The sequence below is a fragment of the Phaseolus vulgaris genome, chromosome 2, assembly GCF_000499845.2.
Source record: "Phaseolus vulgaris cultivar G19833 chromosome 2, P. vulgaris v2.0, whole genome shotgun sequence".
NCBI lineage: Eukaryota > Viridiplantae > Streptophyta > Magnoliopsida > Fabales > Fabaceae > Phaseolus > Phaseolus vulgaris.
In genome coordinates, this window is record NC_023758.2 from 49152578 (window position 1) to 49164587 (window position 12010).

General features: G+C 32.1%; 2 protein-coding genes across 2 annotated transcripts; one reads left to right on the plus strand and one right to left on the minus strand.

Moving 5' to 3' along the window:
* The first annotated feature begins 2213 nt into the window (after positions 1–2213).
* Positions 2214–6495, plus strand: LOC137813012 (sialyltransferase-like protein 2). Its single transcript, XM_068615288.1, has 12 exons — positions 2214–2448; positions 2548–2621; positions 3172–3261; positions 3396–3473; positions 3688–3788; positions 4168–4360; positions 4450–4540; positions 4623–4687; positions 4798–4952; positions 5046–5127; positions 5378–5487; positions 6025–6495. The coding sequence occupies exons 1-12, from the start codon at positions 2355–2357 to the stop codon at positions 6218–6220; spliced, it is 1329 nt and encodes a 442-aa protein (XP_068471389.1). The 5' UTR covers positions 2214–2354; the 3' UTR covers positions 6221–6495.
* A 2102-nt stretch (positions 6496–8597) lies between these two features.
* LOC137813013 (pre-mRNA-splicing factor SPF27 homolog) lies at positions 8598–11711 on the minus strand. Its single transcript, XM_068615289.1, has 6 exons — positions 11255–11711; positions 10842–11017; positions 10181–10264; positions 9155–9224; positions 8940–9073; positions 8598–8865 (listed from the first exon to the last, which is right to left on the minus strand). Exons 1-6 carry the CDS (start codon positions 11489–11491, stop codon positions 8808–8810), a joined length of 759 nt encoding a protein of 252 aa, XP_068471390.1. The 5' UTR covers positions 11492–11711; the 3' UTR covers positions 8598–8807.
* Positions 11712–12010: the final 299 nt, after the last annotated feature.

Consider the following 12010-nt stretch of genomic DNA (forward strand, 5'->3'; position numbering starts at 1 on the left):
ACTTGTTGATTTCTGGATTGCTGAATCCAGAAGTCTAATTTTTGTTACGGATTGATGGATCCGAAAGATTACCAGATTCACCAATCCGGAAGATTTATGAATTTCTCAATCTAAAATGCAAAAAAATAAATGTGGATTTCCTATTCCATAAAATACCGAATTGCATTGTCCATAAGAAGAAAGAGTATGGTGGGTCTTATGTGTATTTTGGATTTTTTTAAAAAATAATAGGGATAATTTTGTCTTTACATTACATTGTGGGGCGTGCAGGAAGAAAAACGTAGGGGTGCAGGAAGAAACTGCCTCTAGAAAATTATCTGAGGCCCACTAATATTTGAGGCCCATTTTCCTTTTTCTTTCTTTATAGTTTTATAATCTTTGTAAACACAATAAAAACTGTGTAGAGTATGTGTAGAGTAGTGCGTATTTTACGCATAGATAGATATTTTCATGTTTAAAATTTAGTCATTGATCTTTAATATCATTTATTCGAATATTTTTAAAATAATTGATTCTAAATTGAAGTAGCTTTTGTGTTGGATAAAAAATGCATTAGCAAATATGAGCAAAGAAACTATGAGTGTAGAGTTTTAAAAATATTTTTTGCAAAATTGTAAAATATTAAGATTTATGCGTAATTTAAGAAAACATTAACAAAATTTAGTGTAATTTAGTCTAATAAAACTGTTGTTATTGTAAAATTGATATTATCACTTTTATTACCACCAGTTATACTACCTAGGAATATTTGTAAGGGTGGTTTTTAACCCTTAGCTTTTATATAGAGAGAGATATTTTAATGCTATTTTTTAATATAGATTAATATTTTTCTATTAATATTTCCATACACACATGGACATGGACGATTGTAGTAGTAAAGTAAAAAACATATATATAATTATGTTCACGACTTTATACTTAAGAAGTTGTAAATGACTTAGTACTATCACACAAATTATGTAAGAATAATAATTTTAGTTTGGATTTTTTTCTATTGAAACCACTTAAATTTGACTAACTTTTTGTTAAATATTAAAGTCATGTTGTCGAAGACAAGTTCTGGTATTTTTAAATGAATTTGTGTTTGTGATATACGACTTGATTTAAAAAATTATAAATTTTTATTCTCATACACAACTTTATTAAAAAAAATTTAATCAAATTAAATTTATTTTTAAGTGCATAACTTTTTTATGAGAAATAAAAAATAATGTTTTCCTTAAATTGTTGTTGGTTACTTGTCGTGAATTACTTGATATTGAAATTCTGTTATGTTATTTACCTTAAATTTGAATATATTTTAATACATATAACAATTATTTTATGTCCAACGTGTATGAAATTAACTGTTGTCACTTATTTAACATTTTAGTGTAGTAGGTAGATAAATGTGACGATTACGTGATGTATTTGATAAGAACCATTATCTAGACGGATATCATTAACTCCTAGATAAATATAACATATCTATAGATAAAATGTTTTATATTTTACCTCGACAAGTAAAATGTTTCAAATAATTAATTATCAATCTCTTGTATCATGAGGACATTCAAAAGTTTAGAGAATAATTGACTACTTTCATTTTCTAATATAATTAGTTTAATTTTATTTTGTTGTTGATATTTCAAGATTAGAAAACATTATAGATTTTCTAGTCGAATATTTAATTATTTTATTGAGATTTTTTATTTTTTAGTTTAGTTTACAGTAAAAATTAATATTATTTAAAAAAATAACGTCATCAAAGTCGAACCATCTACTGTTTGATCTAAATTTTGGACTATTTTGAAAATACAATTTTACGTGGAATTATGTTAACACTATATGTTTTTCTATAATTTAATAAGATCAATTTGTAATTTTGTTAAAACTATACATATTTTAATGAAAATGAAAATTTAAACCTAATTTAAATTATATCTTATAATTTATTTAAAAAATAAATAAATCCTCACCACCTTAATAAACAATGGTTCGAATGATCTATGGAAATGCTCACATATTTTAAAATATAAAAAATAAATTTAATAACACTAAAAACATACACTTCCCACTTTAATAAATTAGTATTTTATTTTATTTTATTTTATAATTTTCAAATTTATTATATTATTATAAACAATATCAAATATATATTATAAAACTTTTCTGTTTACTGATATAAAAGTGCGAAATTCAACACACACATATATATATATATATATATATATATATATAAAATCCATGAAAACCAACTCAATTACCTTGATGTAAGATTTGAGGTGTGAATTGGAGAAAATGTTGATGCTACTTCCAGAATAATCAATCCATTGATAAACCCCAATTCGATTTGTCGGCAACCGAATAATCCGATGAGGGTTCTGCAACTCGGTTTGTTTCTCGCATTGGCATCTGGATTTGCAGCCATTTCCATCTACATCACCGGACTCTCTGATCCCTTTGTATGTATGTATGTATTTACCTCTATCTTCTTCAAATGCTCACTGTTTTGTTCAACTGCGCTAAATCTAATAATAGTAATAATAATAATGCAACCACACGCAGATCCCGGTTATCGCCTCACCGATGAAGACACCGAAGCATTGCTTTCGCTGCACAACACTTTCCAGAAGTGTGTGGTGAGGTTTTCCTCCCTTTCTTTGCTTTTTGTTTCCTTCCGCAGCAAAGCTAGTTTTGGTTTTTGGTTTCTCTGCTGCTGCGTTTGTCTTTAAATTAGGATTATTGGCGTGTGTTGTTTTCCGTGTACAACACACAATGCTGTTGCGTTATGTATGAATGTCATGAATAGGGAATTGGGTAGAGTTTGTAAATCTGACTTTTAGTTTGTTTTCAAATGGATGCAATAACATAGAACAAGATCTCTGCTCATTTAGTTCGATACTGAATGCACTGATGTTGAGTATTGGACTTTTGAGAGTGGAATATAAACTTCTCTACTAAGTTTCAGATGACTAATTTTTAATGCTAAAATTTGTTATATTTTCTTTTGAAGGACTTTTATTAGTTTTAACTGCCCCTCTGTGTGGTATTTATGTTGGAGTAATTTGTAGTTGTTTTGTTTCAATATGTTTTCTTACAGTTTCAACACTTTATGCATCTTTTAGATATCTTCTCAGTGTTGGTTCTTTGAATGATTCAACTGAGTTGCTACTTTTGAGTTATATGCAGAGTACAAATGGACTTGGCCTAAAAGCTACAAGGGGCACAGATTATTGCCAAACCACAATACATTTCCCCAGTGACACCATCCCTAAATGGGTAAATATTCCTACCAGTTGGGGGGAAATAACGTCCTCCAATTCAGAACTATGTGTAGTTATACAATCACATGGTTTAATAGAAGTTAAACAGTTAACCAATTCGTTGACATCTGGAGTTTTCTGTGTTAACAGAAAGATCCAAAAACTGGAGAACTTGAAGCTCTGTCTTTTGATTTTAATCTATGTGAAGCTGTGGCTTCATGGGAACATGTAAGCGACTTAGTCTCTGTTTTTGTGATTGTGATTTGTCAGAAATCTATCATTTCTTTGTTATTATATACATTCTAATTTTTTGATATCCTGTTTGATTAATATGCGGCAGCTTTAACTACCCTTGCCAGTCTAGACATTAATGTCAACTTCCTTTCATTAGTTTTTTTTAATTGTAATGTAAAAGGAATAATGCCCTGAAATGATTTCTCAGGTGCGGAACAGTACCACTATCCTCACCAAGGAATTCATTGATTCTTTACCAAATGGATGGGAGGAATATGCATGGCGTAGGATCAATAAAGGAATACAGCTGTAAGTAATGTGCAACTCAATTTTACTGAATAGTTAAGTAATTATGAAAGAATGGTATCCTATAAAATGGCCGCCAAACTAAATTTCATTTTAATTCATTTAGGATACTGTCAATTTGTCAGTCCTAAGACATTTATAATTGGCTTTTAAGAAGCAAACATATGCTCTTGTTGAGGTGATTCAACTTTGTCGGAGTTATCTATTTCATTCTACTCGATTGCTAAATACAACATAAGTTTCTCAATATAAAGCATATACAATGTTTCATGTTTAATATATATAATTCATATTTAGTCATGGAATTAAAGTCAGAGGTTCTTGTTTAGAAGGGAAGTAAAATTAGTGTGAAGTCTCAGAATAGGACCTTTCTGTGTTGCAGCAACCGCTGTGAGAACAAGACCTTGTGCATGGAGAAACTTTCACTGGTTCTCCCTGAAACACCACCATACTTCCCTAGACAGTTTGGGCGCTGTGCTGTTATTGGTAATTCAGGAGACCTCTTGAAAACAAAATTTGGAAAGGAGATAGATGGTTATGAAGTTGTCATTAGAGAAAATGGTGCTCCAATACAGGTTTGTAATTCAACAGGATGCTTTTATGTTCTTTTTATTATATCCCAAAAATTAAGACCTCCACCACTTAGTATTGTTTATGACTACAGAATTACACTGATTATGTGGGTAGGAAAAGCACATTTCGCCTTCTAAACCGAGGATCTGCCAAAGCGCTGGATAAAGTTGTAGAGTTAGATGGTATTGCCATTTGTTATCATGAACTCCACTTGCTGCAATGCGATTATGAGTCTATCCTTACTATTAATTGCTTTTTCTGCAGAACAAAGAAAAGAAGCGCTGATAGTAAAAACAACAATTCATGATATCATGAACAAAATGATTCAGGTATATTTCCTTGTCAAAGGAAACCACCTTCCAAAACAACTACTTTGTATTTCTTTGTCGCACATTCTATGTTCCACTTGCAAAGCAATTGTTTTTTTTGTCTTCTGCAGGATGTTCCTATAAGAAATCCTGTGTACCTCATGCTAGGTGCATCCTTTGGCTCAGCAGCAAAAGGAACTGGACTTAAGGCTCTTGAATTTGCTCTCTCTATGTGCGATTCAGTGGATATGTATGGTTTCACTGTAGATCCTGGTTATAAAGAATGGTATTATATTTTCTTATAGCAATTAGTATCACTGGTTAAATACGTCTTTCTTTGGTTTACGATTACCTGATCAATAATCCTTATTTCTCGTAGGACAAGATATTTCTCTGAATCCCGTCAAGGCCATACCCCATTGCATGGTAGAGCTTACTACCAGATGATGGAATGCTTGGGGGTAAGTAAGCCATACTTGTGGATGTCATACGTTGAAGTCATACTAATAACTTCCCTTTAGAACCAAGAGGAAAATAGATTTTCCACATCATTGGCTGATAATTATGTTAAATGTTGAAGTTTCACACTTACGTATAAATCATAAGCAAGAATGTATATTCATTGTTGAATTTATTCTCTATAATTCAAGTATAATCACGTTTCTTATTTTTCAAATCATTGATTTTTTTCTATCTGGTCCCATTTTCAAGCTTATCAAAATTCATTCTCCCATGCGAGCTGATCCTAATCGTGTTGTAAAATGGGTACCAAGCCACCATATTATAAGAGCTGCTAGAATTGCATCAGAGAAATTACTGAGGTAAATGATTTTCCCCCATTCCTCCATCCCCCTTTTTTTGTTTTTCTAATTACTGTTTGCAAGTCTCTTAATATCTCATGGCTTGTGCTCTATTAGGACAAATATAAAGTTGTGATTAATTAATAGAATATTTATTTAGTTGTTTGTTGTTACCTTTTTGGTAGTGTTCATTAGCAGAAGGGTATTATTGGTCTTTGATATGTTCTATCTGGAGACCCAAAAAATATTGGAAGGTCATGACCCTTTAGTATTAACTTCATTTGGCATCGGTCATACGGCCCTGCTAGTTCACTATTCTGAATGCCGTACTGATTCACTATTCTACCTTCAATTCATCCGTTCAATTGTAAAGACCAGTTTATCAAATAGTTCACTATTTTATGGGCATATAATATCGACACTTAATGCACTATCCACAATTGTGTTTCTGCACACGGAACATGACATGATATTTATGTTGTTCAATACTAATTGAGCTTAATATGAGTACAGAAATCTGAAACTATTTGGAGACTCTCAAATTTATGATTTTTACAGGAGAGTTGGAGCAGGATCTGAAGATCCACTGGCTGCATGTTCCATAATTAGGAAGCAAGTAAAAAGAAATCTAAATGCAGTTTCAAAGCTCAGAAAGGCAGCACTTGATCATTTAAGGTATGTGAAGAGAACAACAATGTATCCCCTAGAGCATAGTCCTGGACATGGGTCGCTTTGCACTGTGCCAACTGATTAAACTGTACTGAGATTCTATTCGTTTAGATTGTGCTGGAAAATCAAGGAAATTTATTTAGTTTTTCTCATTCTTTTCTTCTTTCTGTTTTGAAACCTTTAAAGGACATAGATTGGTTAGGGAGAGGGATTACAGAAGAACTAGGACAAAATGTTGGGGCATCTGTAATGCTTTGCTGAATTATAACAATTTTTTAGCTGTAATGTAATGAATAACTTTTGTTTTTTTAAACAATTAAATTTCCATAGTAGTTAATAAACTTGACATGTTCGTGTTTATGCCTTGCTTTTGGTTTACAGACTTGAGTTGTTTGTAACCAATTTGAGTTTATAGTCTTGATTTTGGTTAGATCTGAGTTTGAAAGTAACATGATTTATGTTCGGATACTTAGATTAGATTACTGCGATTTTCACAAAATAAGTAAGTAATGTTTGGATGATATAAATTGAAATATCTTTCAATGTATAATTTAATAGACATGATTTAGTTTTATAATTACGGTTTTTCCTTTGAATGTCGAATAAATAATTAAATGATGCATATGCAGTGAAGTAATGAGAGTACTTAATTTTATATGTCAATTAACTAATATAATAACAAATTGGTAATCTGCATGTTATTCAACCTATGCTATTTTTTTTTTTGTGCACCCCTGCATCCACATACTAACAAAAAGATTAAAATACCCTCCTTCGGCTGTCACGCAACTTTTTGTACCTTATAATCACACTTTTTGTAGGTTTAGGAGTATCGTCATCCTTGTGTACTTAGTTAATTATTTGCAAAATAATAAGTGATCCATTAATTATTTAAAAAAACATTGGTTTACATTAAATATAAAATAGTATCTACTAGATAAAAACATTTTATTATGTATAACCGTACAATGAAGAATATACAATTTTTGAAAAATAGTGTGTTGTTTTTAATTTACTTTTTTTTTATAAAAATGCTTTCATTTGTTTTTAATTTACTTACTCTTATTTTCCCACTAGTGTTTATAAAGCTTATTCCAAAACAATAATATTTATTGATTCCCCAAGAGACAGTTTCCTACTTATTTGTAGATAATAATTTTGTTATCTTGTCTTATTTGACATTTAAATAAAATATATAAATTATTTTTTCACATTTTGTTCATATACACCTATTTAGTCTAAATTACAATTATGATAATTATTTAATTCTTGATTCAATATTTCAGTAATCCTATTTTGTTAGGATTTATTCTTTATATTTCAAGAAAATGAATCACGGCTTTGATACAACCCTTACTTGTCTAAATGTTTATTTCATTTATTTTACATTTTAAATAATAATAATTGATATGTTAAATCGTGTGTTCAAATGACAAAGAAGTATGAAATTTATACAAAAGAAATTTAAATTACAATTTTTCTAAACTAAAAAATAAGATAACATAAAAAGGACAATTATAATAGCAAATCAAGGATTTATTTAAAAGTATTTTTACCACTGGGTGAATGAAAGGTTTTTCCCTTTCATAAGTGTGACAATGCCGTGGAAATCAATTCTATGCAAAATCTGTATTGAGCTGACAAACCATACATAATCAGAACTTCAAATATGTGATGTATCGATGCTACTAGGCACTAATATCCCCCCGTAGGGACAATTTGCTCCCAAAAAGTACCCGATAATGACACATTTACACGAAATCAAGAGGCTAATCAGAACTACAACGATAATTAACCACTGAATCACCACAGAAAAACACGGGCCTTGAAATATTTAGACCTACAGAAGGCCCACAGGTAAAAGTCTACCTCAAAGTAGGGAGTTTCTTCCTGCACCCTACATTCTTTGAAATACAAAAATTATTCTTTCACAGTTTTAAGTGATTCCAGAATGGGTTCCGTAAGAAAAATGTTTCCAAAATAGGGATCCAATAAGAAAAAAGATTTCCAGAATAGGAAATCCGAAAGACAAAATCATTCCAGAATATGTTCTAAAAAATATTTGACAATGAACAATCTGAAAGTCATTTTTAAAAGGAGTAAAATAATCTTCTTCGAAAATGATGGGGTGCAGGAAGAAACAGCCCTCAAAGTATTGAGTATAAATATAGGTTATAACCCAAGGACTTTTCTTGAACCTTCTATAGAAAACAGCTTGTAAAACACACTAAGACTAAATACTCAGAAGAGGGGACAACTTAAGAGACCTAGGGAGCTACAGCCCACCAGAGCGAGTGATCTTACTAAGGATGTGAAGACCACAAATTCGTATTTGACCTCAAGAACAAGAATTATCCCAATATGTCAGATTGATGGAATTAAATTTGTATATCACCAAAATAATCAGGCTACGTGTGATTGGATAATGTCATAAAGGTGGGAAGGGAAAAGTACTATTTAGATTGAATTGGAATAAAAATTTCACTACTCGCATCCCCCAAAAAAGACAATGTTTCCTCTGCAAAAACATTTCATCATATCGTTTTGGAGTGACAAATGCGTAACTTTCATGACATCGAACTAGACATTAAGAGGTACAATAACATTTAAAGTCAAGTTTAGAGCTGAACAAATTCCTTACAGATACAAAACTATATGAGAACATCCCAATCTCATAATTCGGAATTCGCCAATTGACCATTTTCTGTAACAGCTTCCAAGTTCCAGCCGCTGAAAAAAATAAACTAATTAACACCAAAACTAGAGGAAATAAGCCGAGAAACCAAAATATGAATAGCAGTCACCTCTCTGCTGCTTCACTTTTCAGTTCATTTATGCGATTTTCAACTGAAGCACAGGCAGCATTGATATCTATATTCTTCTGACATAGCTCCTTCCATTGCATGGACAATGCATTAAGCTCATATGCAGTGTTTTGCTGACAATAATTTTCATAATAAAAAGGTTAGAAGAAATTTAACAAGTCAAAACGGAGAATAGAGTGGTAAATGATAATTACCTGATGATATTTCCTTTCACGATTTACTTTTTCAATCTTTTCATTTTGTTCTTGAGCTAATTTCTGCATTCTAGAAATCGATAACACAGCTAAAACCAGTTGCGTGAGAAATATGAAATATGCAGGCAAAGAACAGTGTTATTAAGCTCAGCTGCTCCGGCAACATCTTTTTGATCTATTATTTACACAGGTAAATGTGAATTGTGCATGTGTTGAGGGAGTGCATCGTGATAGATGGGAGGAACAGCTGTAAAGTCGACTAATCAGTTTTACATGAAGGGTTAAGATTGATGTTTTACTTTAATCTTTATATTGATTAGTCCAGATTAGCTCCCCAACCCTCACTTGGATGCCTTTCCATGTGTGTGCCTGTGTCTTGTAAAAATATACCAGTAACAATCTAAAGAACTGGCCAGTCCAAATTAAAGTTAATGAAGATAATCTCGTGCAGATCAAGTTGAACAAATATCATGAAAACATAAATGTATGCATGACAAAAACAAGGTTACTAATTCTATGAAGCACATAACTAAGAAATGCTTTAAACCAGAGTTTACTAAATCTGTAAAAAATATACATTTATATCAAACATGCAAAAGGCTTCTAGAAATACCAAACTGAATTTTTTTAACTAGTAACCTTAATCATAGGAATGAAAAATTATTGTCTGAAGGAACTTAGGGGATATCCTCAAGCAAATCTGAGGCTTTTCTGTATCGTTATCATCTAACGAAACATCCATTTTGCAGAATCTAATCGCAAGAATCAAATCAATATAAAAGTTAGGTCCCTCTGATGAAGGCAAGGAATTTAAGTTGAAAATTACAAGTGCCAAGCCATATGGAGCAAGGCAGGCCTGTCTTGTTGACATCAGCTAGATTTGCAAACAATAGGAGGTAAGCAAAAAATGCCGAAGCACTGGTGTTACATGCCAGTAACAAGAAAATAGATTGATGCCAGAGAGGTAGCAACTGTATAATTCAAAACAAAATCTAAACATGAACCACGTTTATTCAATAAACAAACCTTGACAAGTATACTTCTAATCGCTGGTTGTGTAGTTTCCATGTATCAGGACCATATTTTAACATCAAATCCAAATTTTCCATCCTGCATCCAATAAAACAATTATAAACAACTTCCTACCAGTAAGCTTTTTAAATTATTTCATGCTGCATAATAGACCTAACTTGAGATAGAAAATACAATAGTTATTTCCTCTCCTAAAGAATTGATAAAACCTCCCTTGTGAAATCCAGATTTTCTAAGTATAGATAACCATAATCTTTCATAATTTCTGGAAGAAATTAGACCTCCCAATAGTACTAGATTGAACAGCTAATGTCACTATTATCAGTGTTATTGATATCGTATAGTGGAAAAGATTAGTTCAAGCTAAATACAACTACACTCCTTATCAGTTAGAAGGTCATTAAGTTAAAACTGGGACACCTACGGCAGTGAACTCCGTTTTGTATCCTTTGTGTTATTGAAACAATTAGATACATAATAGAGTGAAAGCTATCTCTTGTCCGAACATATAGCACGGAACACTAAGTGCCAGAACAAAGCGCTAGAAAACACTATTTATCAGCAATTAAAAAAATGTTCAAAATAAAGAACGCTAAGGTTTGAGAATAACAACATGTAGTCTAGGGTATTTATTTAACATTGAATTCTAACACACCTCATCATCTGGTACTGCAGTAGGCGTTGAGCCCTATGAAGAGACTGCTTCCAAGCAGTTTCATCGTTCCTTTTATTCGCCGGCGGCATTTCCAATTCGTAGCGCGATCTATCAAGAGCAACGGGAGGCCTTCCAGCTCTCACCCGTTCGTACTCTCTCGCAATCATCGGGTAGTTCTGCAATAGCACAATCACACTCACAAAAAGAACTAGGGCAATGACATTCTATACCAACACCAACTTCAGCTCACATGTATTTCAACAGCGATTAACTTATCTCATGCGGACAATATGATAAATTAAATTGCGCAGAAAACACTAAAAGATAAATAAAAATTAGGTCAGGAATCGAAATTGCGAGAGTTATATTTCATCTTAAACTTCCAAAAAATAAAGTGATGAGAAAAAGAGAACCTCGAAATTGGAGCTGGGAAGAGGAGGGAAATCCTTGAGGAAATCTGTAGGTTTCTTAAAGCTGCGGCGCATTTCATCCTCGACGAGACGGTCAACCTCGAGTTTGACCCTGGGGTCGGCGTAGTCGTCGTCGATGTAAGGCAATGCGTCGATGATTTCGGCGTCGGAGCTCGTAGGTCTGCCGTAAGATGGTGGCGCTTCCAGCATTAGAACTTCCCCGTTGCTTCGTTCCGCCATGGTTCCTTTCGCTGTTTTCTGTAAACCACACAAACAGAGAGAGAAAGAGAGAAGGTTTTCCTCTGCGCGCGCCTCTGATAAGTAGTGACACTGTGTCGAGAGAAAAGAAGGATTGTTTCTCCCTGCACTCCCAACAAATGACTTCCCGCACCCCCATCATTTCTTGAAAATACCATTTTACCCCTTTTAAAAATGAATTTCAAATTACTCTTTTCGACATATTTCTGAAATATACTTTTCCGACAGATTTTATAAATTCTGAATTTACATTTTGTAAATTAAAAAAAATATGTTACAGAAAGGATATTCTGAAATAGTTTTTATCAAGGATTTTCTATTTCGAAAATATATTTACTTATAGAATCTTTATTCCATAAATATTTTCTTCTGAATTTTCTATTCCGAAAATACATTTACTTATAGAATACTTATTCCAGAAATATCTTTTTTTTACGAAATCTTTATTCCAAAATCAGAAAAATATAGTGGTGCAGGAAGAAATACCGGAAAAGAAGTTGT